Here is a 27496-nt window from a genome sequence, read left to right on the forward strand (position 1 = left end):
ATGATTTCCCAAATCTGTCTCTATGGAAACTGGATAAAAAAGGCCACCACCAGCCAAATGTAAGCAGTTTCCCCTGGAAGGTCACCTGGTGGTTGCCCGGAGGGATCGGGCCCTGCATTCAGGCTGGCCTCCACAGCATAAATCTGAGAGGTTGATTAATAAAGAAATATGTGAACAAGAAAGGGTGTTTTTTTTGTTGTCGATTTGTTTGTTTTGTCAATTCAGTTTTACTTTTTGCAGTTTCCCTTTGCAATTAGCAGAAAAAGAAACTGATCTTGGTCTTTAGCCTATAGCAAATACACTAGTGTGATGTTTAGGCCTGTATTTATCTCCTTGCATGAAAGGCACTGACTTTGGTTAGCACTGTGATTTGAAGTTCCCCAAAGAGAAATCATTCCTTACTATGTGCAATGTCATAAACTCTAAAGTATTCTGGAAATACATTTAAAAACCACAATGGTTATATCTGAACTTATAGCAAGGAATGCCTCTTGCAAAAAAAATCTGAAATCATTTGTTACATTGTCAGTGTAAGAGCATAATAGCAAGATGTTAAAATAGTTTCATTCTTGCTTTAAATAAGTTGAAATCTAATAAAGAAATAGAATATACTCATTAAAGTGTATTATTATGTATAAATCAGCAGCACAGGCATATGAACACTGTATTTAAATTTCAAAGGATTTTTCCCTCAATTTACTAATTAATCATTGAGGTAACCAATAAGCTATTTGAAGCTATTTCCATAACACTAAAGTTAAGAAGGCTTTCCCCATATACCAATATCAGTATTTAAATAAAAATGCAACTTCAAATATATCTTTACTCAGTAGAGATATGGCACATTATAGTTGATTTATTAACCAAGTTTCTCCCCCCACCTCCATATTTCCTTATGCCCTTTCACCTTCTTTCATTTCACCAGGTAGACAATTCTGTGTGATTGCCTAAGAGAAAGGCTGACAGCAGGAAATGTAGAGATGTAATCAATTTTAGACTCGTGAGTCTCAAAAGACTAGCCTTCGGAGTGACGAAACAGAATACCAGATGGGAGAAAAAAATGTGATAGGTAACAGACAGACTACTCCCCAGGCTGGAGGGAGAAGTGAAAAGGAAGCAGAGAGAACTCGCAGATGGGTAGCTGCCAGAGAAAGGCCTTCCTTGCCTACCCTCCATCCCTGGGGTTAAGTGTGCCAGTTGTCAATGTACTTACTGCCTCTTAGCTCCAAATACACCCTTCACTGCCCTGCTGTGATGCTGGCACCTTTCTCCCTGCCAGCTGGCAGGGTGTCCAGCTGTAGAGGGTGCTGAGGGGACACTGGAGAGGACGGAGCTTGTCCCTGGTTTAAGTGATGTTCCTGCCTTGCCCTGAGCCTTCAGCACGAAGCAGTCAGAGCAGCGGCGCCCCCTAGTGGTGTGCAGCCCCAGCCAGATTCCATCCTGCAGGCGGCTTCCTGGTTGCCTGGGGCAGCACCTTCCAGAGGGCAGCCTCCCCGGTCCTATAGAGGGTACTTCCCACCACTCCGCCCTCATGTGCTGACTCCCAGTGAGCTCCATGGAGGTGGCTTGTCCCAACCCCCCAGCGGGAGGCTTCCGCCCCAGTTTCTGGAGAACAGCACTTCCGCGGATTTTTCTTACCTTCCCAATGAGGTCCGAACCCCAGCTGAGAGTGGGAGTGTCCTTGTCTATTACGTCCCTTTCTTGGGTGCTCCATCTTAGCACTTCAAGTAGCGACTTCCCTATCTGCTCTTTTTTTATTTTCTAGATTTCTCTTCCCCTGCTTAGTAAATAGTACTCTGTCATAGTCAACAGTTCTTGAACAATTCTTCATAGTAAACCTTTCCTGCTGAAATTATTGTGTGGTTTCTGTTTCCTGACGGGACCCTTGCTGATACAGATTTGGTTCCATGAATGTCCCAGGAGAAGGACCCATACAGATGGGATTTGGGGAGTGAATTGACTGTGCCCTTGGATCTGAGCCCTGCGTTAAGATTTTGACAAGAGGACATAGGACGTCATGTCATGGTTATCACCTGAATGAAGAGCCAACTAAAGCGAGCGCCCTGGATGCACCAACGGCTGCTGCACCTGGACATTCGGCAGCATGAAGACTACAAGGGCTGGGGTGTGGGTATGTTGATCCATGGTTGGGAGTCCAAGGATTCTGGTATCTGCCAGGCATCCAGAAACCAATCCCCATGAAAATCAAGGGACTGTAGTATTTTTGTTTTGTTGTTTGATGGGAGGGGCGGGGGAGGGAGGTCAAAAGTTTAATGCAAATTTTCAACTATGTGGGGGTCAGTGCCCTTAACTTCTGCATTGCTCAAGGGGTGACTGTATTCCTTCATCTGTGTAACAGGAAAGAAACTCCAGGTCTGGTAGAGAAAAATACGAGTTGAGTTGCTGTTGCCACACAGGAAAGTCACAGCCTGGGGCCCCTTGAGAAGGGTCCTGAAACACTGCTAAAAGGGACACACTCTAAATTTACCCCCTAAACCTTCCCTAGAGAGACCTGAGGTCATTTCCCCGCAGTGACTATTCACTGGGGAGGAGGAAATAGACAGGCTTTCAGGGGACACTGGTCACTGGCTGTAAACTGACACTTATTCCTGGAGTTTATACTGCCACTGTGGCGCGCCAAGCAGAATGGTTTCCTGTTTGTTTTGTTGGCTTTTCTTCCAGGAAGGAGCAAATGTATTAGCCCAAGTTTGACTTACAATGAGTCCATTTGGTCCCCTGACCTGGTGGCATTTGTCTATAGTACATGGATGTATAACTGAAATGGCCACAAATGACAGCTGACAGAATCCCCACATCGGTTCTCTCAGTCACATGTTTACATGTGTTGCTCACTGATAGGTCTTAAGTACCTATAACAGTGATTAGCACATACTAGGCACCTAATAATTATATGTCAAATAAATAAATGAATGCATGAACTGCATAAGATTTGCAGTCTTAAACTTCAAAATAATAGTTACTTTCTTTTCCAAACATCTTCACTTCTGTAGCTACAAAATTTTCTTTGCTTATGAACAGTACCTACCTTTGGTAAATAAATAATCAAGTCAGACAAATTTCTGTAAATAATTAATAGCCATTTTTAAACAATGACTGCTTCCCCAGTGCCTAAGAGTCACTGAGATTTAGAAATAGGAAGTCTTAACAATCCTGGATTTTGTGTGCTTTTAGTTTTCATTTCTCTGAGAGGTCCTGGTCTTAACCGAGCAACCTCAGGATTTGTGGGTGGGCACCACCTTCTTCTCTCCTTCCTGTAGTAAAGCTGCTTCAAAAGCCTGTCTCTATTCCCAGTTTCATCCCCACAGTGACTGCCTATTCGTATTGAATTGGTTGTGGCTGTGCACTAACCGTGAAAGAGCAGGCTTTAGGTCACAGGAGAAATCTTACATATTTGCTTTTTATTTTAACCCTAGCTCTGCTGCTAAGCTGGAGTGTCCCCCAAATATTTGTAGTTGGGGAAGATAAGAACAAGTATTCACTCTAATTGAAAGTTCCACAAAGTTCTTAAGCAATATTAGCAGCAAATTTATATTTAAGATTAAAAGGAAATAAAAAGTTAAAACACTGACCTGTGTGATGTAGATGATTTTGTGCAGCTGAATTAAGATCTGCTGAATAGGATCACTGATTTGACGTACTTTCCTCTGGGATACAGCAATCCCTGCAGATGCTGTGGACCATAAATTTTTCATTTAGTCAGGACACTGCTTTTTTCTCTTAAACATGATTATTAGTAGAAAATGGAGTAAAATTCTAGAAAAAATTTAAGCCAAGATCCCAGTTCTACCAACGAGACAGTATACAGAGACCCTGTAACACTTCAATATTTTATAATATGGATGCACAATTCTTTCCTTTCACGTCTCAGATTTCTAAGTAACATAATGATGTTAATCATAACATCTGAGAGATGGGTTATCACTTGGAATTTTTGCCTGTAATTACACGAGGCTGCCACCAGGAGTCAGTGGTGCTTTGGATACTGTGGCCATTGAAAAGCTAGGCTGTAGATATGTGCAATTAAGAGATTATCATGCTTTTAAAATTTAAACTCATTTAACATATTTAAAACTAATTTTATTACAACTACTGAATGAAAACAGAGTAGATAATCTTACAGAGGAAAAAATTTCCCAAAACAAAAAAATTCTAAGTAATGAAAGTTACTTCTAATTAAGTAACTTTCAAACCACTGATTATTAAAAATTATAATTTTCACCTGGATTTCTGTCTAGGTCTCAATAGAACACATTTATAATTTATCCTAATTGATCATCATAGAGCCACACCATTTTCATAGTTTTACACTAGGGTGGTGTCAAATATTATTTTCTTTATGGGTGTCTTTATTGAGTTAAGTAAGATATTCACATGAGAAATAATCCAGTTCTAGTTCATCTGCACTTAATTTTTTATTTGAATGTTTAAAATTTAAAGAATCTATCTTCCCTAGGCACTGTGTCTAACTCCTTATAAGGATCAGTTAAATTACTTGACCATCAAGATGAAGTTAATAAATTACTCAGGATAAATATGTGAAAATAAATCAGAAAGAATTAAAATAGCTCTATAACAGAAAACAGAAAGCTGGAGTGATAGCCCGCAGAAATGGCCAACTCTATATGTCATATTTTCTACAGTGGTGGTTTCTTGCAGAGATAATTCTTAAAACATTAATTTGTCTATCTAGACCCATACCAAAAGCTAGAGACCATGCAATGTGGCCAAGTTGAAGTTGCAACAGGAACATTAACTTCGCATTTTCAGAAACTAAACAGCTTAGTTTTTTATCATGCTTACGTTGACTACTTTATGTTTCTGATATGTGGACTTAATATTTATAGGGAACAAGTTAAAATCTCACAGCCTGGCAGAGCATTCTTAGATTTGTGATGACATTTTGAGTGGGATGTAACATGGGTTTGACTCTACCTTGCCACAAGAATGTGCTCATCTGTGGCCCTAGATACAAAAAGAGATAGTTAGCTAGAATGCCTCTCTTCTGCAATACCCAATTATGCAAAGCAACTTAAAATTGTTTCTCTTAAGACCCTTTGACCACTCTCTCTTAATTCCAGTGAATTCTTGACTTTGGAACAGTTTTGATTGCTTAGTCTCTAAAAAAATAAATTTAAAAATGTTTAATTACACTGTCCCAAATAAAACAAGCAAACAAACAAACATAATAACAACAGAAGTACCGCGGAAGATGCTGGAGGCTCCCTGGAACCACCACCCACCAGCCTCCCCAGAAGTAACCTTTGATAGCAGCTTGGGGTGTTGCCTCCCAGTCACTTTTCTACCCAGTTACATACATTAGTGTGTAACCTCACAACAGTATTTTTTCAAACTGTGGTTGAGTCCTGAAATCAGTTTAATGGGCCATGACCCGCATTTTGAAAAATGGGATAGAATGAAGTGGAACAGGATAGAAAATTTTCAGAGTGCATTGCATTTAGTAAGAGTCCATTCATTTGAGATATAAAATGTGTTTCTTATTGAGGGTCATTTCCAAAAGAATCTGAAAGCTATTATTGCAGAGAAGCTATAGCATTATCTCGTGCATTCTTTCTGTCTTATTAAATATATGGTGACACATCATAAGACTTTTATAATTTCTTTTTCTCATTCAGTCTGGCATGGAGTCTTTTTTGCCAACACAGGGTTCTAGCTCATTCTTCATGACCACTTTCTGCAGGCATCATAGTTTACTTAGCCACTTGGGTCTCAACAGATACTTAGTTTGCTTTCAATTTCTCATAATTATAAATGATGCGGCACTGAGTATACATACCTGTGCATGCCTAATTGTGCATAAGTGCAAGGTCTTCTAGCATATATATAAGGAGAAATTAAATACTAGCTGGGCCAACAGATATACATAATTCTTATTTTAATAAATATATTTTAAAGTGACTGAAGCAATTTGCACTTTGACCAGAAGAGAATCCATTTTTCTACACTTTGATCAACACTATGTATTATCAGACTTTTCAGTTCTGCCTATCTGATTTACTTTGTATTTATCTGAAGGCAGATGAGGTTATTGTACTTCTTTGGTGAATTTCCCGTTTGTGTCCCTTGCTTTTATTTTTTTTTCTTATTGGTTTGTAAGTGCTCTTGACATAGTCTGAATACTAATTCCTTTACTGCATTTTATATGTTAAATGCATTTTCACCTAATCTGTTACTTCTTCTCAGTTTAAAGGATATTTCCCACCCCATCGCCTAGAAAAAAAGGTAATTTTTAGTCTCAGGTGTAGAACAATCTCTCAGATACCTGCAGCTGCTGTGTCATGGAAAAACAGGATGCCATGACCAGCTCCACACTCCTGGTGTGCTCTGGACAATTTACTAAGATGTGAGCAATCAAGTGAGTTAGGATTTGGGGAGAAAGAGAAAATTCAAGACAAGGAAAAAAATGGGAGGGAGTCTAGCTATAATACTTGCAAACCTTCTTGGTCTCCTGAACAACTTCAGCTAATTCTGGGTATGAAAACTATTATTCTTCCTTTTCTACAAGATTAAAGCTTCATAATGTCTTAAGTTCCCTCACCCCAAAAGATAGATTTATTTATCCCTTAATAATTTTAGGGAAAAAAAAGATAAACAGCCAAATAGAAACCTTTTTGATCTTTTATTCCTCATTTAAATATTAACAGCTGTGATGCGCATGGCAAATGTTAGCCATATCATATTGAGATTTAAAGCATGCTCTCTCAATAAGTCTTTCAGATCAGCACGCTGAAAACATTACACATGCTAACTAGTCACACACAAAAAAATGCAACACATTTTTCCATTGACAATGTGTCCTAAGAAAAATTTTATTAGAATAATTTTCTCTTAAAAAGATGTCATAGAAGGGGATTATAGTTTAATATCAGTCATAGCTTGCCCATGATTCATATCTATGTTGTTTGTAATATAAAAGATACATGATATTTGGTCTTATTAAAATGTAAATAAAATCGAAGTTTAAAATTGTAATGCTTTGTGTTCCTTTAATAGTTTTAAGTGAATTTAATTAGTGTTTTAAAATTTAGAAGAAAACTACAAAAATCCCTTTAGGGGCCAATTTACTTAAAAGTATCAAAAATAATTATATTTGCTCGCTTACTCTGCAGGGTGCACGACACTCAACAGCTGTTTTCCCCGCCGGCAGGTAGGGAGCAGGACCAAGGGGGTGACTGGTACGTCTTTAGCAGGCCCCGGAGATGTTGGGGAGGGTTTTATGCATTTCGTCTCATCTAATCCTCACAAGCATCCTGAAGCGTAGTTGTTTTTAGCCCCATTATACTGATAAGGAGACTGAGATTAAAGACATAGCCCAACCAAGAGCAGAGAGCAAGTGAGCGCAGACACGGAGGCAGGTGGGACCTAAACGCTGCCCGCTCATGCCGCCGTCCGCACGGAATTGGACGGGCTCCCGGTTCTCTGCTAGCTCATCACCGGGAGGCCGTGGACTCATGGACACGGTGTCTGGTGACCTGGAACAGAGAATCAAGTCTACTCTCCTTCCATGGCCTGAAATACTGTTTCTCTTCTTAAAAGGGTGCGACTTTAATGTGATGTTCTACGTGTACCTTTGAGCACTTAACAGATTAAATAATTTTGGAAATCATATACGTGTCATAAACTGGAAGCGTTAGGTCTTTGTTGCCTATGCAGTGCATCCATTCTGTTTTATTATGTCACGGCACATTAAAACACCAAGTTACTTGTTGCCCATCCCTGGGCTTCGAGATTTGATTTACACTATATATCCAATCTATTAAAACTATAGTTTACAATGAGAGCTGTTAATTGCTACAAATTGACAAAAAAGGATTATACTGTATTCCCCCAGTTGACTAAGGTATAGTATCAACCTACTATTTTTCTGAATCCTCCCTGCAAAATGGTCATTGCTTAATTATTGGACACCATGCTAGAGCATTTTCTAATAACCCCACTTGATCCTAATCTAATACTTTTGGGTAATGTCCTGTATATTTAACTAACAATCCACACCGATAAAGGTGCAGGCACGTTACAGCCTGGCAGTGTTAGCTATTAAACTGCAGAAAATAACATATTGGTATGACTTCATGGGCCGATGAAGAAGTAAATCACAAAAATATGATTTTATTGCCCTGTTGAAATTTCACCAGTCTTATGCTTAATTTAGCAATGTTATGGCAGCTTTTCTTTCTTGACTAACTATATAAATCTCTGTTCTTTAAATGTTTTTGGAACCAGTTCCATCATTAATGGATTAAATAAAACTAGAACACTTGCTAAAGAATAACTTTATGAGTTGTGTTTTTGCACTTCAATATAGTTTTTAAAAATAGTTACATAAAAAAATTTTTTTAACTAAATCACAATCTAAAACATCCTAAATAATCTATGGAGTCCATAGTGAGGAAAGTCAATTAAGCATGGGTGAGGCCTCAGGAGCACTGGAGCACAGGCTGGTGGCGCAGCCAGAAGAGGCCTCACAATGCTTTCTCATCAGTGTTCACTGACCTGTCATCACTGATACTCAAACTACTCTCTGATGACAACTCAAAGGCTAGTTGAATATACTCCAAAATTATGTTTTTACTTCATCAAAATAATTAATAATAGCAATTTGCAATTTGAGAGCCTTGCTTTTCTCTCGATGCAATTATTTTTGAACAGATACTACCATCCATCACCCAAGCCACACTGCCCTTTCTTTAATTCCTGCCAGGGGATGCTGTAACTTGCCCCTCCTTCCATTTAGCCTTTCCCCTGAGGCAGAAACCCTTGGGGCAGGGCGGGAGCAGCCACTGAACAGCTGATTTGCAGCTGGCAGGTGGTTTGGGATTTGGACCATCAATAACTTTTGTGAATCTGAGCATAGCTTTGGAAAGACATTTTCCTACAAAGAATATGAAAAAATATCTACACTTCCAGCAGCATCCTCCTGAGACCTGGTCAACACTCCCTCAATGCCTCCCTTGGCAAGAATAATTAGGAAGCAAATTATCACTGGTAAAGGAAATGTGTTGTCATCCACCCCTTCCCCAATCTGTAGTCTAGCATTAAAATACTATTGTTTCCATTCTTTAAGTAATCATGAGATTACTTATGTATTTTTCTCAATAGCAAGGATGGACAGAGATCATGCAGGATAAGTCTGCATCAGTCACTAATAAGTAGTTTTCAAGGGCCTGATCTCAGAGGTCTATGCAAACTTCACTTAAGACCCTTAGAACCTGGTTGGAAGATACAGCTAATATAACAAAATCCAATAAACAATATAGAAAAGTATAGAATGATATGCCAAATTGCATGGTATAGACTAGTATTAAAAGTTTTTATTAAAATTGGATGAGTACATTTTTTATATGCTAAAAGGATTGCTATGCAGTCAAATGAGAGAAGGCATGTACTCAAAATCACTTTCGTAATTGTGAAATTTAGTATGAAGTACTTTTTGTGAATAACTAATTTGAATATAAGCTACTGAAGATTGCTCATAATAAGGACAACTAGAATATAGCTGTGCTCTCTGGAATATTTGCATGGAGCACTACTTTCTTTAGATCAGATCTTTATGAACAAAAGACAAGTATAAAAATAGATTTTCTGTCATCTAGTAAGAAAACAAAATTAGGAGCCCAGATATCACAAAGTACCCATTTCTAGTCAAAATGCAGAGCATAAGGATTTCCATGCATCAGTTCAGTGCCTGCTAATACTGCTGAAAATGAGAAATTGAGCAAGTGAGAGAAAAATATCAGTATCAATCCAGTCAAATTAGGCCACATTCTCAGTTGACATTACATTTGCTCTTTAAATTTGAGTTTGACTCATGTTTCCAAAAGTTTACACTTGACCCACTTGCCCTGGATGGTTTAGCTCAGTGGATTGAGCGTCGGCCTGCGAGCTAAGTGTCGCTGGTTCGATCTTCCAGTCAGGGCACATCAGAGAAGGAAAACTCTGACTCCAAAAAACCTCCGCTGCCTTGCGGCATACCTCTTCAGGGGAAAGGCTAGGGGAGTAAACCCTGACAGAAAATCCGGAGCCGGAGTCCCTAAGGCGGTTTGACGTTGTAGTCAACACCGGCAACTCCTGCGGCGCACCTGAAGCCAAGCTGTATCGACTCCGTCTTTCCCTTGGATCCTTCAGCTGCTAAGAGAGGGGGGGTCTGCTGCATGGGCAACAGCAGACCCTCCATATCACCCCGCCCAGGCTCTGTAGCTTCAGCTTCACTGGAGAGGACACTCCAGCGTCATCGCAAGATGTCGATTCAACACGGGAGGAGACAGATACCGTGTCACTCCCGAGTCGGACTGCACTGCCATTCTCGGCGGTGCAGATAGACTCTTAAGAAGCTACACCATCGTCTCTCGAGACGGACGGCTGCCGACGACGACGACGACACTTGACCCACTCTGATAGCATACATAACATTAAAATGTACTCTTAAGTATTGACAAAGAATACATTTCTTGTAATATGTTTTGGTACGATTTAATTTTCATATATATAGAACACCCTTTCCTCTACCTCAGCAGAAAAGTACTCCTTTCTATATACAATAGACCTTAGACATTTCTTTTTCTCATTCAAAGCATCCAGTTGTTTGATTTATTCATCTGACTCTATAGGCAAGGGGACTAATCAATTATTTTTATAAACTGAGTTTTACAAAGCACAGGGCATTCTATACAGCCTAGTTTTACACTGTACATAAATTGGGTTGGAAAACTATTTCTTTTCCTTTCCTTTTCTTTTCCAATATTCTTCCTACTGATTATATCAAGGTTAAGTTTCAGTAGGGAGCAAGTGTGTTGCTACCATTTCTCAAATATTAGCTGATACTGTTTCATAAAAAAGACCTCATCATAAGCAGATAGCAATATCTATTTAGAATTTAATAATGCTGTCTTGCTTAGATTTGCATTTAATTTTACAGCTGCTATCTATTTATGGAAAGTGGTATATACTGGCTCCCTATTTGTAGCAATAACATAAACTCCCTTTCAAATAAATGTAAGTTGAGAATGTGAATCAAATTAAAGAAACATACAGGGAATACCATCAATAATATTGTAATAATTATGTATGGTGACGGTTGGGCACTGGAAATATCGGGGGGAACACATTGTAAAGTATATGATTATCTAATCACTATGCTGTACACCTGAAATTAATACAAAATAATATGGAATGTAAACTGTAATTGAAAAATAAAATTTAATGTTTCTTTCAAAAAATTAAAGAAACATGTATCAGGAAAATAGTAGTACAGATGGAACTCAGGTATGGCGAACTTTCCACAATAAAAATCTTCATTAATATTTTCAACCCCCAAACATAGGAATCTCTAAATTTTTATTTCTATTAGAAGAGAACTATAGTCTATTATTTAACCTATAGAATGTCTATAAAATAAATTATTTACATAATCTAATTAATATTAAAAAACAAAATAAGAGGACTTTTCATTGCGTTAACCTGAAGTGGTTCCATGGTTACTTGTTCTACGGTAGTTTTGATACTGCTGTGTCATCACTATAGGACCAAGAAGTCCACATTTTAGGAGTACCGCATAGGCAAGGTCTTATTACAATACAGCCACTTGGGACATCAAAATTATGGTTCTTACCCTTTGTTCTGCCATAGCACATGGAAAATGAGGTTCACATACTAGATAGAATCCTGGGGGCATATCCAGGTTTTGGCGTAAATCTCCCCTCCCTGACAATTTTTTCTGGAACATTTAGGCAATACAGGGCTGCGACTATTGGTTATATATAATTTCCAGTATGCTCCTTTTTAATCTAAGAATGCTAAATCAAATTTTAAATTAATGAAATACAGTGATATGATCTGCTTTTTATTAATATAAGTAAATCATGCTTACATTCCAGTGCTATTACCTATTCCGAGTAATGAATACCTAAAGTATATAACTCACAAATTACCAGAGCATTGGTGTCTCATGACACCTTTTCATTCTCTTAGGCTAGAGATACAGAGGTGACAACTAGAATGGAGCATGACTTGCAGATAAGGTGGTCTAAGTGGATGGGGCTGATACCAGTTGTTTCAAGATGGAAGGAAATGAAATTTTATTTTTTGTCGAAAATAGAAACCTACTACTTACTATCATAGGTAGTAACCCAAATTATCGTATGCTTTAATGTGTTCTATAATATTATCTCCTCTGTGGATAAACTTTAGCATTCACTGACAACACCTACAAATGCTATAGAATATTCTGTTTTAAATTTTTAAAATATCAGTGAATTTTTAAAAATTGGACAGGCTAACAAACTGTAGGTCTAAGAAATACATTACATGTAAACTGTGCTATAATGTGACTAGTTTGTTTAAAGATATGATCAATGTCATTGACATAAAGTTATATCTTAAACTGAAATAATTCAACATGCCCTTTAGTAAAAAGAATCCCTATTGTGAATCACAACAGAACTGTGAATTGCTTACATATCTGTGTTTGTTCTGTTGTGCTGCTATAAAATTAATACACAATGCTTATTTTAGTTTCATGATTATGCTATGAACTTACCTTATGCCAACATAGTAGGAGCAGAGCATGGTCAACATGACAGCTTTAGACATCTTAATAACAAAATCTTCCTTTTTTGCATCTATGTTGACATACATGTAAATGACCCCAAACTGTCACTACCTGTTTCAAAGCAACTTTAATAAATATAAAGAGATAGACTAATATTACAGTAAATCATTTCTCATCACCTTTGTTCACGACATGTGTTAACTCCACAAAAAACTGTGAATTAAGGAAGTTAAAGTGAAAATTGCATTAAGTAATTCAAAATTAACCAATGTAGAAAAATGGAACTCTATACTCAAGAGTCATACACTCCTACACATGTTACAAGCACAATCAATGAACTTTTTCCTGAATTGTCCAGGTTTAGCTAACAATTTTACCATTACTGCTGTACTTCGGTCCTCTTTAATAGAAATCAGAAACTAATGAACACACTCTTCCCCCATCCAAACCATTATTATAAATATTTATGTTTTAAGAATCCATAATTATTAAATTATTAAAGGAACAATGTGATATAACATTGTTTTAATCAAATAAAAATTGAAATAAAAAGGATTTATCTGTGTCAGAATATAGATAGAAAAAAATATGCTTTAGCCTCTTGTATCATACAGGTCTAGAGCTTACAGAAATATGTAATTAAAACATAGCTACTAATTTTTGTTAGTAAGTATGCACTTTAAGCATCAATAGTTCAACTGGTTAACATTCCCACCAAAGCAGAAATGCAAATTTTAGAAAAACAACCTATATTTAAATCAAATAAGTGAACACAGAAAGCATTTTGATATTCTTAAGTGCCAAATAACGGTAGACAAAATTCTTCTGCTATTTGTATTAAAATTGCCTCCCAAGCATCGTTCAGACATTTCAGACCCAACTATAATTCTGTGTTCACCCATCGTGTGCTTGACATAAACTTGATCTAATAAGTACTACCATGGTCTTTGAGATTGCGGAGAATCACAGCGGGAAGACTATGGGACTGCCACCCCGTCGCTAACTCAGCCTCTACCTCCTTAATGTGGGCCCTGAGCATGAGGGGTGGCACTTTCAGAAGCAGGTCAAGAGGCAGCAAAGCTGAAGAAATAAAAGGGGGAAAGATATAAAACTATAACATAAATTACATTGAATTTCAGGGAGACATACATGATTTCACTGCTGCCAACACTAAGTTACCTGGTCTTGGTCTTGATCCTACTCCACCACTGAAGTCCCTGAAAACGGAATTAGGGGCTATTAGAAGGACTTGTTCAACTTGGACTTGACCAACATTTACTGAAAGCCTACCCCTTGCAGTGGTTTAGATTCTAGCGATAAATAAATACCCCTCATCCCCCCTGAAGACACTCTCAATGGTTTAATAAAGAAGGAAATAAACATCTGAACCCAAAGCAGAACTGACAACCCACTGACTAATGGAAGAAACTTATCCCATCGCAGTTGTTTATAAGCTCTAAGAATGATGAGGAGCCTTGAACAATTTTCTTGTTATACTAAAATCAACATACTGATTTTGTATAAAAAGAAATAATATTTAAAATTTTAGGTTTGTCATTTTTCTGTTTTTTTCTTAAAAAAGAAACTATAACTCTTCCTTGAAAAGTGATAATTTTTGCAATTTATAAAAATTATTTTTTCCCTAAAGTTTCCAGTATCATTAATATCGCTTGTTTGCACTGCCCTAAAATTCTAGATTTTCTAGATTTCCTCATCATTTTTCGGGTTGGTCTCAGTGCCTTCCACCCAGGGGAGATGGCCTAAGACCCCACGAAGGACAACCATAAATAACCTTTAACTTTGTTTTTCCCACTAAATTTTAGAGCCAATTTTCTTACTAGTGTTCTTTTTTTAATAAAATTTTAAAAATATGTGCCCTGGCATGTTTTAAGAACCACACATCAATTTAATGCAATCCAATAAAAATATATACATCTACCATGTATAAGGCAGACGATAGTCATTTGTGAGTATGAATCAATGAATATAGAGATTCAAATAAACATGATTGATAATTCTCTTACCTCACCCTATTCATTTTAGTCATAGAAATGTTGATATATGCACGCAACACATACCTAAGGCATGAGGAATAACAAAATTGGCCTTCATTACCCACTACCTCATCTAAGTACTAGAGTAATACCAAATCTTTGCATCTGTGAGTTCCTTCCCTATCCTTTTCCATTTCTGCTAACCCCATACCAAACCAGCTCTCTCAATCCCATTATTTTATTTGTCCCATTCCCAGCCCATGTTTCCAGAGCCTTGAAAAGTAAGTGAAGCTCGCCTGCCTTGCACAGATAATATACTCTTCCAAGCCCTGGGATAACAGGCGTGTTCAAAGCAAGAAAAGGGATGGCCTTTGCCCTCAGAAAATTCAGAGTGCATTATTTCAGTGGTGCCCACAAGTGGGCAGGAGGCCTCAGGGCTGAGATGAGGAGCAGGGCACCGTTCAGCACCTCACATCCTTGCCCACACACTGTACCCTGGCATGTGCAAGTGCATTAAAAGGGGTGGGGGTAGAGAAGAGCCGCAAGTGAAAATGAGCAAGACTTCTGCTAACAGGAGGCAGGACCCATAGCTCCTGAGATTACAAACAGGTCTTTCTGGATGGTTACAAATGTCCATAATCATATTTATATACAAAGGCCAGAGTCAGGTGTACAACCCTGAATACAATTATGCATACACTGATTTATCAAAGAAGTTGTGAACCACAGGCATCTCTGATACTGCAACCATCCAATGTGTTAAGGCAGCCAGCAAACTATACTGTGTTGCCTTAGCAACGGGACCCAAGTAGGCATGGAGAAATCTTGTTGCCTGAGCAACAGAATCTTAAAGAAAAGGGGGTGGGGGGCTTTACGCTGTGACTATGGCAAAAGCTGTAGGTTCAAGCCAGTAGGTGAGATTGCAGTCCTACTACATGAGAAATACAGACTTCATGCTGAGATAAAAAACAATTCAACTATTAACTAACAAGCATTTGTGGACTGGCACTTCTGTGCCCTGGGCAATGCAGTAGAAGACTGGGCATAGTCTGGTGCTACCAACACACAGTAGTAAATGTTAATTGATATTTTTAAGAAGATCATAATACAGTGACCCAAGCTTAGTAGTACTGGGGTGTATGTGATACTGAAAGAGGCTGAAGCCCCTGTGTGCATTATCCATTCCACAATACAGAATAATTTATCTGTAATTTGAAATGAAATGTTATGACTCAGAATTACCAATATATTTACTGGGACTATAAAACCCAGCCAACAACTGGGAAAAGTCAAGCCCATTCTCAATTCTTTCTCAGCAAGTAGTAATGAAGGCAGAAGACATTAGATCACTTAGATCACTGAAAATGATTAAAGCTGGAAATTTCAAAGAAAGTCCTAAGTATTGAACTTTCAGATTCTTTTTCCTGACACAGACATTAATTCAGCTTTTGGCTAACTCTGTCAATGTGCACAAAATATCAAGCCAATATTAACAATAAGGATATTCATTTTATATGATTATTTGAAAGTAGATAATATTTTGTGAGTGTTTGATGATGAAAAGCAAATTCTGTCTTCCCTCTTACACTTCATGACTTCAGAGACACACACATCAAAATAAAAGATGATTACAATAAACACTATCATTCACTTCAACCCCACTCAATATACACATGAAGTTCAAATCTCTCAAACTGAGAATATAAAGATCATATAACCCCTCTGGAAAACAGTTTGGCAGTTTCTTAAAAGATTAAGCATAAATCTACCATATGATCCAACCATGTCATTTCTAGATATAAAGACAGAGATGTTCATCTCGGCTTTATTTGTAATAGCCAAATACTGAAACTCAAATGTCCATAAACAGGAATGTCCAAACAAACAATGGTATATTCATACAATGGGATACTACTTAACAATAAAAAGGAATTAACTATTGATACACAAAACATAAACAAATCTCAAAATAATTATACTGACTGAAAGAAGCCTGCAGTCACAGATTCTAGAAGGCCCTTTTACATCAAACATTCCCTACCAGCTAACTGTTCCAGCTCACCCCTCACTTTCTTTAATTGCTCCACATTCCTGCCTCTGTCACTTCTAAAACTGCCCCATTCAGGCTTCTGCTCACACCAGCCTCACCCGATGCCCCTGAAACTACTCTCAGGAAGGAGGCCCGGGACTTGGAGAAGACCAGATCGAATAGGTTGGTTTTAGCCCTTAGCCCAGGAAACAACTGTTGCAGAAACTTCTAGTTATCCCAAAATAACGATTTCTTCTTCCTTTTAAAACAGAATTCCCCACACATATCCATCCTTCCTTGCAGGTAGATGTGGTCATAGGACAAAGTTCTGGCCAATGGTATGTGAGCAGGAGGGATGAGCACAACATCTGGGTCACATCCTTAAAAGGAAGGTGCGTGTCTCCACTTCCCGCGGGCCACATGTGGACCTGATGTGGTCCATGTTTACCATGAGGATAAAGCCTAAACCCTGGGGGTGTGCAAAAACAAAATATAAGGAGCCAGGGCCTCCCCTTGAGCTCAGAGAAACTGATTGGCTGAAGATCACAAAGCTAGACTAAAACCCAGGACCAAGCTTAGTACTCCTCCTGGTATTCTGCTTGGTAAACTGCAATCAGTTCTGGAAGGGTGGGTGCTAAGAGCCCCTATTTCCGCATGCCCAGGGAAACTTCTAGATACCAACTTTCAATTTAACCACCAATAACTCAACCCTACAGAGGCTAAAAATATTTCTAGGAGCTCAATGTGTATATACCTTGTTTGGGATTGTCTTTCTCCTCCTGAAGCACTAAAACTTCTCTTTAAAATGCCTGGAACAAGAAAACAGATATAATTTTATATTTTCCAAATGCAAACCTTTTATTTATTCATTTGTCTCATTGCTTGCTTAAAACATGCTTCATTGTACTATGCGAGCAACTGCATGTACTATAGAGACTGTCTTCGTTTATAATGTTGCAAATTACTGTTTACTTGACAGGTTTGTCTAAGGGTCTTTCTTCCAAAGAAAAGGCGCTAAGCAAAAACACTCCGCCATTAATCGCTTACGATGAACAATAACACATCTGTGTCGCAATCATCCTAAAACCCTTGCCAAGACAGCTAACTGCAAGTTACCATATGCAAATTTAAGGGTCCGAATTCTCCCTCCCCATATCACTGCTGATGCTCTCTGCCACTGTTACCGGAGATCTACAACACTGAATTCACCATAAAACAGTCAGCAATTAACTGCTTCTAGAATTTACTACACAGGTTTATATGCATGGGTATTTTTAATGTACGATATTCATGTTTTCCAAATTACAAAACAAGACATTTGGCCTAGCAGGCTTGAATTTACAGGGAAAAAAGAGCGGAGTGTTGGAAACTGGGGTTGTCCCAGAAAACCTGGAACATCTAGTCACCAGCTTTCCAATTAAGTTTGACAAGGGACAAGGAGTGAAGCGAAGACTTAAGGTTCTACTTTTATCCTGGGGGGAGCCTATTTTAAACCTTTTTTGAGATAGTCATTGGTGAGAAGTCATTTTCATAGTATAGTCATTGGTAAAAGAATTATTTCTACTTAATTTGTTTGAGTATTTCTATCTACGCTATTTAATATTCCATCAACTTACTCTTAAAATTTATTATTTTCTCTCCTCCTTCCATTATAACACCTCTTTTTCAGTTACGGATTTGTTGAGTGAATCGAATCCTTATAATCTTTAAGTCTTCTCTTAATATATGTATTTTTTTTCTTTCCCATACCCCTATGTGACTATTTTCTTTACTGTTTTAAATTAAGAGTCAAGATTAATGTATGGACTGAATTTATATATCACATTTTTTATAGTTCCAAACAATTAAAATATTTGTGACTTTAATGTTTTAAGAATACTATCTCCCTTCACATTAATGTAAATAAAATTGTGCAAAACTTAGACTACAGAAACACTAATTTCTTCTCCAAGTTTCAGCAGACTCATCAAGGTCACTGCCATTATTCCTGTGGTGATTTAGTTATCTCTGCTCCCCAGTTAGAACCTGCATTTGCTGGTAGAAATAATGAACCCATTCATTTGGTAGCTGAGGCTCGGTCAAAGTGGCATACACTTCTGTGCTAATTAGCATTGCATCTGGAAAACAAACCACTGGGTTAGGTATGTGACGGCATTTATTTGACTCCCAAACTGCTGCCTGCTGGAATCCACAAACTGGTAAAGAAAGCTTACTGAATGTAGAGTCTTTCAAAGGGCTTGAACTGGAGCTGCTGCAGTTATCCGAAATGTCCAATTCATCATCAAGCTCTGAATATATATCTGCACATTAATAAAAATATATATAAGCGAATGACCCTTGCAACAGAAAGGAGTCCAGAGTGCATTCTTTCTGCCAGCCTTTCCCTAGGAATACCTTTGTCAATATTTTCCAAGTTGAAGTTATCATCCGACAGGATTTCGTCGCAGACCTTGTCTTCTTCCTTCCCACAGGGGGCCTGGAACCCTTCCGGGGGCAGGTCGGCGCCTTCGGAAAGCTCACTTTTCAGGCTCGCCGCTCCACTGCTGCTGCTACTCAGGCTTCCCTTCTCGAAGGTCTCCTGAAAGAGAAAGTCAGTGTTTAATAGCCACTTCTTCTCTTCCTTCTGCATGATGTGAAGCTTGTTAGAACATATATCGAAACACTTAAAATAGCATTACAAATACGTGCATTGAAGTAGCATCAGAAGTTCCAACTGTACGTATGCCATAGAAGTCACTCAGTCCATAACTACAAAAAAAAGTAAGTCTGCAAGCCACTGCTAGACCAAAAAAAGAATGGATGTGGCAAGATGCTTAGTCACAAAGGCCTGTGCAATCTGGTGGAAGAAAATGTAGGACTAAGGAAACGACACGTACCAGTGAAACCGGAATTTCTCTTCTTTAAGTTATTTTGAAAATATTTGCTATCGAATCTCCCCAGCACCACAGTGAATTAGTGAGTAAGGCTTAGTTTCTCCAAAGCTCAAAGGCAATTAGTAGCAGACACAGGCAGGGCAAGGAGAGAGAGAAATGAGGTCAGGTCTCCTAAAAAATGAAGAGCTACAGCAAAGGGGACTTGGAAACCACTTAGCAGCCCAGGCCACTGGCTGGTGTCAATGCTGCACAGAGCTCCGCTAGCCGAGGGCTCCTTCAGCCTCCTCCAACTGCCGTGAGCATTTTTATTATGATAGCGCCACAAGGTGACCATCTGGCCGTGTGAGTCCACATTTCTCTAAACAGCATTATTAGAAACTGCGAGATCATGTCCAATGGTTCAATAAAAATAAAGGAAAAAAAGATTTCTCTCATTACATGCAGCAAGTTTTAATTTTTTTTTTTTTTTAAGGAAAAGACAGAGGGAACAGAACCACCTATGACTCAGTAGAAATGTACCTCTTATTTCTTTACTCAATTGATGCTTAGATTCCTAAGATGTTTACTGCGTGCGAGAGTTTCTGGTAAGTGTGTAAAACCTTCTGGGGCAGTTGGGCCAAGCAGTGCTGAACCTGAGGTCTAGACCAGGAAGATGAAGAGACAAAGGAAGAAAGGCCCTAAGAAAGGAGAGGATAATAGCTGGAGAGCATGAAAACAAAGCAAAAGACTGCATTTATTGAAAGGGAAAGGCATCCACTCACAAAGTGTGTCAGAGATTTGCTTAGTCACAAGTCAGCAACCTCTTCTTGACTAAACAGCTTCAAGAAGGAATGATGTTCACTACGGAGACAGGTTCGTGATTTCTTTCTTCCAGATATTTTTTTTCCTAAGATTAAAGTAACACCCAGAACTTCAAGGAGCAGGTACCTAAAAACTCGGCGGTGGTAGAATTTGCAGATGAAGACAATCCAAGACCTCATGAGTGACTACTGTTAGACGTAAACCTCTGAAAGCTTTCATGTCTTTATGTTTATTAAACATGACAAAAAAAAATACTATCCAAGACATTCTGTGCATTGCAAACTGTCTGGTGTATTTCTGTTACGTCTTTTTCCTAAGAATTTTTTCAGTTTTCCTTCCTCGAAGTTGCACCAGGATACTTGGAGACAGTCCTTGCTCTGTTGAAGGTCACCCGTAGTTAGTTGAAGGAGAGTTTTAATTTTCCCTGCCTGGTCATCCATCCAGTGTTCAACGACTTGCTGCTTTGGGGACCCAGAATTCTTCATTCCTGCTTCTTGGTCCACCATGGTTTGCTAAGTAAGAACCTGAAATGGAAAATGCTTTGGATACCCTTTGACAGAGCTGAATGTGTGCTTCTCAGACATTTTTCTAACACCTAAGGATTGTAAGGAGCTTTCAACTCCAGCCTCAGTTCGGGGCATGCCCAGACCCTGATACCAAACCAAGAAGCTCCTTCTAAGACTCAAAACTTTCCTGCAGAACCCATTCATCCTATTCCATGTCTTCCTCCTTTTTCTGTCCCAACCCACAGATCCTTCTTCCTCCAGCTCTCCTCAACTGAGGTCACTAGAAATGTACATAGACATAAACATTCAATTGAAGGATTTCTCCTTCCTGTAATTTTTTTTTTTATTCTAAGTAAATCATCGCCCTATTCTAAAGACCACAACTATCATTTACAACCCTATAAAAATGATACACCTAAGATGCGCCAAAGCTATCGATGTTGAGAAGAGATAAGAGATCATTTCTGAGTTGAAAAAACTTTTTATTGATTGATGCAATTAGATGCTGGAATCCATCTATCTGTAAAACTAGCAAAACTTCAGCAAAGGCATTGCATCTCTTAAGGACAGGCATGGACAAGACACCAGAGGAACATTTTTCTTTGAACAGATGAAGAATGGGGAGAAGCTGTGAGTCCCATAACAAGCATTTCCAGACTCGTGGAGGTTTGACTTGCCACTAACACCCAAGAACCAGTTGGGCCGCAAATCAGCAGACCTTTGGAGCTGCCAAAACAGCATCCATGGGTGTTGGCTTAAATTCTGAAAAAGGGCATTCCCATTCTGGGACAGATGTTTCTGCAGACTCTATAAGCCTGTAAGGTATGATAAAGTAACATAGAACATGTAGTTTGTTTTGGTATAAAACCGCTATTTCTATAATCTCTTGTAGCAGTTTTGCTTTTTTTTTTTAAATCTAGCTTTTTCTAGTTGCTATAAACCATATACCACGGGACACACCTCTCCAAGTGTGACTTCCAGAGCTTTTTATTGTGAATCGTTGAGCACCCACATTATTATCCAAGCCACTCCTTTATGGCCTGAGAGCTATTTCAGTCCCTTTTAAATTCCTTGATACCTTGCACCTAGAAAATGCTCACTAGGTAGTGGCTGTGCTGAGATCCAAGGGAGAGAAAGGCTGGAAAAGCAGGTGGATTTCCTTGCAGGATGAGCAGGTTTTGTAACTGTTGCGTTTTTATCTTGTTTCTTTATCCAGGATCCTATATTATGAAATTTCTCTTCGAGGTGAAGAAATTATTTGGTGATGCCAACTCCTCCGTTCCTTTTTTGCTCTTTACACTTAGGAAAGGTTGTAAAGCTAACCTGTCTGAGAGATAACCAGCCCAGCAAGGACAATGTGTCCCTGTAACCCAGAAGGCACTGGCTAAAGGTAGAGATGGCTGTATATTTTTAGCATAAAAGTTCAGGTCATTAAAATGTTTTCAAAAGTTGCCTCCAGCAAGTACATAAACCTATTAAAGCAATTTGGGGCGGAGGGACGGGGGCGGAACTGCAGCCTCGGGGAATGGAATTTGGCTACCAGTCATCTTTTTTACTTTCTAATTACTTACAATTTTTCTAGAAATAGGAAAGGGAATCTTTTGGTATATGTATCTCCTATACATATACATTCTGTGTATGGATATAGCAGCAAGAAGAAGACAACACAAATTATACAATAAAATTATCATTGATATAGTAATCATCACCATTATAGAAGACACTTCTTGTCACAATTGCTGATACAGGCACAATGATGTTTAGCTTAATTTTGCTCATTATAATGTAATTTTTATGTGCGGAGCAAATCATAATACATTTTTAGCTGAATAAGAATTCTAATAGTAACAGGCTGACATTGCCCAAATTAACTGCGGCAGTAGGGAAAGAATTGAGAGACTATTTTATTAAAACTAGTGCAACTTTTTCAATTGCCCAGAATGTTAGTTTTATAACAAGAGAAAGAGAAGCAAGAAATGAATATAAAGTATAATACCATCTATATCCAATAGAAGATTTACTTTAGAACCATGAAGAATGCATTATCTCTATTGTGTTCTAAATATTAATATTCTTTTTGAGTTACATCTTTACCCAGTTTCTTCCATTTGTTTAGTTAATAATTGTAACCTTAAATACACAAATTTAGGGCTATCTGGTGTTTGACAGAGATTGATCAGGCTGAGATCTCTTTTCAGTAGCAAACCAAGTTCTGTTTTTCATAGCTGACACCAGAAAGGAAACTCAAATTAGGAGATAGATTATTGATTGCAAATCACTGTACATAAACTTAGTCCCTAAATTTTGAAATATTTTTAAAACAATCAGCCAGTGCGGCCAGGTGGCTGTAGGAGCCATGTAGACCCAGGCCACAGCTGAGTGGACTGCCCACTTCAGCAAGGACAATGAGAGGCTCTGCTCCAGGAACTCGCCCTGGGACCCTTGGCTTTACCCTTACAGAGAGGTGGGCTGATGGAGCAAGGCTGGAGTCTGGTCCCTCAATACAGGAGATGGGACTTTTTTAGCTCCAAAGTTGTTTGGATGATGTCTAATTTCATTGATAAAATCTTTAAGTGTTTCCCTTTTCCCATGACTCACATATCAAGTAGAAGAAGAATATCTTCAATTCAAATCAGAAAAAATAATGTCTTGGCCTTGAAAATAGCTAAATTTATAACTATTACATAATAAAGGAAAATCTATTCAGGTTTGGATATTAATCATTATTTTGTTTTGAACTTGTTAAAAATATTCATACAAAGCTAAACATTTCACTTTAATATAATTAAATGCACAAAATTATAATCATATTATTATCATGACATTCTCTTAATTAGAACTTCTCAAAAGCACAAGGACATATTAATGAACTCTTGCTAAGTTAAGTAAAATTAGAGAATGAATTGATTATAGTAATTTACTTTAAAATTCTAGTATCAAATTTACTGTGTTTGGTAATGTTTCCCTGCCACCCCATAACTAACCTAGTATTTCTAATTCAAAGACAGATTTGCTAGACACAATATTACTAATAAAGATGAGGGGAAGAACAGTGTCATAATCTAAAAGTGTCACTTATTAAAAAAACAGACAATATGGTCTACATCAGCATTTACCAACTACTGTTTTGTTCCAAGACGGTGGACAAAGGAAAAGAACTGAATGTCTGTTATTATTTCCAAAAGCCTTTCAGAGAGGCCAGAGTCAGGAGATACCATTTAACACATAGAAAAAACAATGCATGGAAAATTATCAAGTGGTCAAATTTTAAGACTTTCTCATTTGGAGTGCTCAAAAACAGGAAGTGTAATTGAAAAGCGGCAATACTTAAGACATGAAACAGAAGGAAATTAGAAATGATCAACAGAGGTGAAACTCACAAACTGAAACCTCACTTACTGTTCCATTTTTAACACAGAATTACATAAGGAAAGGTCTAATGCTTGTTAAACAGCAAGCTTAGCACATGACATCAAAATACCAAACTGTTAAAGAACCGATAGACAAGGAATGGACAATCAAGAGGAAGTGTCTCCGTTATTTTTTGCCTGGTCTCGATGCCCTCCACTCTTAGCCAGTTCCCTTGCTTCCCCTTCCAGCTCCCAGCAGTCTATCACTACACAGCGGCCAGCTGGATCACTTCAAAACATCATGTCACTCCCTTTCACTAAACTCACACCACCCAAGTCTATACCATGGACTAGAGCCTCCTCATCTCCTGCTGTCTCCCCCGCTTCACTACACTCCAGCCACACAGGCCTCCTTGCTCACTCTTTGAACTTGGCAGGAACACTCCCACCTCAGGATCTTTGGACTTGCTGTTTCCCCTGCTCTCAATGTTGTGTTTCCAGATACTTGCATGACTCATTCCTTTAATGTATTCTGGTTTCTTCTCAGATGTCACATAATTATAGAGGTTTTCCATGACATCTCTATTAATAGCCTCTCTTCACATGTACCAATCTCTTTCTATTACCTTGCCTGCTTATAATTTTTGTCTATAGCACTTAAATTAATAAACTTCATTTATTATTTGTCTCCCCCCACTATGAAGATGGGGTTCTTTGTTCTGTTCACTGTTATAACATCAGACTAGAATAGTGCCCAGAAGTAAATGTTCAATCAATTTTTGCTGAATAAGTGAAATACAAGATTGATATTTTTCAGTGTTCTAAAAATATTCTCCATGTTAAAACAAGGGAGGGGTAGAAATAAAAATTTCAGCATAATTTTTTGAAGAAATTGACAAACTGATTCTAAAGTTAATAAGGAAATACAACAGACCTAGAACAGTCAAATTAAACTTGACAAAGAGGAAAAAACTGAAAGATTTACACAACTTATTTCAAAACTTATTAAAAATATACAATATAACAGAATAGAGTTCAGATGTAGATCCACATTATCTGCAGTCAAATGATTTTTAACTAAGATACCTAATAAAATCAATAGGGAAAGATTAGGCACTTGAAGAAATTATGTTGGAAAAACTAATTACCCATATGAAAAAAAAACCAGAAAACTCAATCTCTTCATTATTCTATTTACGAAAAATTAAATCAAAATGAATCACAGACCTATATATTAAAACTATAACCATAAATAATTTACAAGGGGAAAAGGAGCTTATTTTTGCAACTTTAGGATTGAAAACAATATCTTTAACAGAATGAAAAAGGCATGAACCAACACTATCTAAATAAATAAATTGAACTTTAACAAAATTAAAACTTAACAAAATTTCTGCTCATCAGAAAAATGTCATTAATAAAATTAAAAATTCATAGGCTGGGAGCCATATCTAGGATATATAGAGAACTCTACAAAGCAAAACAATGAAAAAAAAATAATAATAATTTAATAAAATAATGGGCAAAGATTTGAACAGACACTTCACAGATACAAAGTGATAGATAAATGACCAATAAGCACATTTAAAAGCACTCCACATTCTTGTTATCAGGAGGAAAATGCAAACTAAAACCATAGATACTCTTTTATACCCACTACGAAGGCTAAAATTTAAAAGACTGACAATACCAAATATTTACAAGCATGTGGAACAATCTCATACATTGCTCCTTAAAGTGTTAGACAGCACAATGTTGGAAAACTGGTCGTTTCTTTTAAGTTTAAACATGACTCTGATATTATATTCCTAGGTATTTATCTAGGAGAAATAAAAAGACTTACCCAAGAAAATTCATAGCACTTTTACTTATAAAACCCCAAATCTAGGAACACAATGTAAGTGTTCATTAACAGAAGAACAAACAAAGTTTGATATAGTCATACAACATAATACTGTAGCAATATAAACACATCACTGCAATACACAACACCACAGATGAGTCTCACAGACGTTGTCATGTGAAAGACGCTAGATGCCAAAGAGTGCATCGTGTTTGATTTATCTATGAAGTCAAACAATGAGCAGAAGTCACCTAGATTGACGTAAATTGTGACAGTCTGTCCATGGGCAGAGAATTGGATGAGGGAACTTTCTGAGGTGATGCAAATGTTCGAAATCTGGTTTGGGGTGGAAGTTATACATGGTCAAAGGTTATTAAACTAAGCATTTAAAATTTGTACACGTTACTGTATGTACATTATACCTCAATAAAAAGAGGGTGGTATAGCAATTGCATATATATCTATGTGGGAGCCTCTTAGGCATTGTTTTATTTTCTTAAAACATAACAAATACAGAACATTTCCAAAACAAGTCTTGATTTTTCCTTTAATTTCTTTCACTGCATCATTTCTTGTTGCATTTCCATAGCCTTGGGGGAAATTCAGTCAACAATTAACCAGACAATAAAAGCAGAGATGTTCACCAAAATATTGTCCTTTTAAAATACATTATTTTCCACATGACTTATTTAATCTCTTAGCGGAGGACTGCAGATACACGCCTTGAGTGGTGTGCTCAGCACTTGTAAATGACATATGGCATAATAAAAATAAAGCAACTCATAAATAAACAGCACAATCGTTTTTAAAATTTGCACTAAGAAAATAGGAATTGAGTGCTTGCAGACCTGCTCAATTTTTAAGTGGTCAGTTTTAAACATATTTGAGAATTTATGAAAAGCAAATGCATGTCAATAAATTTTGCTAAGAATATACATAGATTATATTTTAAAAGTACAATAAGAATGCCATAATAAAGAAGTGAAATTACGAAAGTTTTGTGAATTTAAAAACTAACTTTTGCTGATTAACCCTCTACTAGCTACTTTGTCCCCCCAAATAGATGAAACTTAAGATGATGATTATGTGTCCCATATTTAAATAGTTTGACAATATCAGATTATCATAGAAATCTTTCTTTTTTAATTCACCAAAAGCTTAGAGTAAATTTCTAGGACTCACTACATGAATATTTACCAGCCGTTTTAAGCATGAGATAATTCATCGAGATCAGATACGAATTTTGTTTTGCTAGGCACACAGGGTGGCTGAGAGAAGGAGATGATTCTAGATTATCTGGGTGGAACAGATTCAATCACATGGAAGGTCTTCAAAGGAGAAATGAGGCTTCTCTGAGATGAGGAGGAAATGACATCTGTGGATAGTGGCTTTAACCACACGAAAGATTTCCAACCTGCCCTTCAAGCCACCACACCCTGTAGCTTTGGTACTTGCCTTGCCAGCTCCCACAGCCATATAAGCCAATTCCTTATAATAAATCTCTTAATCTGCAT

At 37.6% G+C, this 27496-nt stretch overlaps 1 protein-coding gene across 8 annotated transcripts in view; it reads right to left on the reverse strand.

Annotated features, from left to right (window-relative positions):
- Positions 1 to 27496, reverse strand: part of NEK10 (NIMA related kinase 10) — a 162935-nt gene that overhangs the window by 21748 nt on the left and 113691 nt on the right. For 3 of the 8 annotated variants that reach the window (XM_090284408.1, XM_090284401.1, XM_090284402.1), the window contains exons 27-33: positions 19004 to 19187; positions 18823 to 18909; positions 17364 to 17418; positions 13766 to 13803; positions 13526 to 13666; positions 4954 to 4983; positions 3591 to 3691 (exon numbers count right to left, since the gene is read on the reverse strand). In XM_090284408.1, the coding sequence (XP_090140534.1) occupies positions 3591 to 3691; positions 4954 to 4983; positions 13526 to 13666; positions 13766 to 13803; positions 17364 to 17418; positions 18823 to 18909; positions 19004 to 19187 (636 nt within the window). Of the gene's footprint in view, positions 1 to 3590; positions 3692 to 4953; positions 4984 to 7179; positions 7512 to 13525; positions 13667 to 13765; positions 13804 to 17363; positions 17419 to 18822; positions 18910 to 19003; positions 19188 to 27496 lie in introns of those variants that run through there. The other 5 variants (XM_090284404.1, XM_090284403.1, XM_090284406.1 and 2 more) reach the window with 3 other exon arrangements.

This window comes from Furipterus horrens, unplaced genomic scaffold (genome assembly GCF_987537825.1).
Source record: "Furipterus horrens unplaced genomic scaffold, mFurHor1.1.pri manual_scaffold_7, whole genome shotgun sequence".
Classification (NCBI taxonomy): Eukaryota; Metazoa; Chordata; class Mammalia; order Chiroptera; family Furipteridae; genus Furipterus; species Furipterus horrens.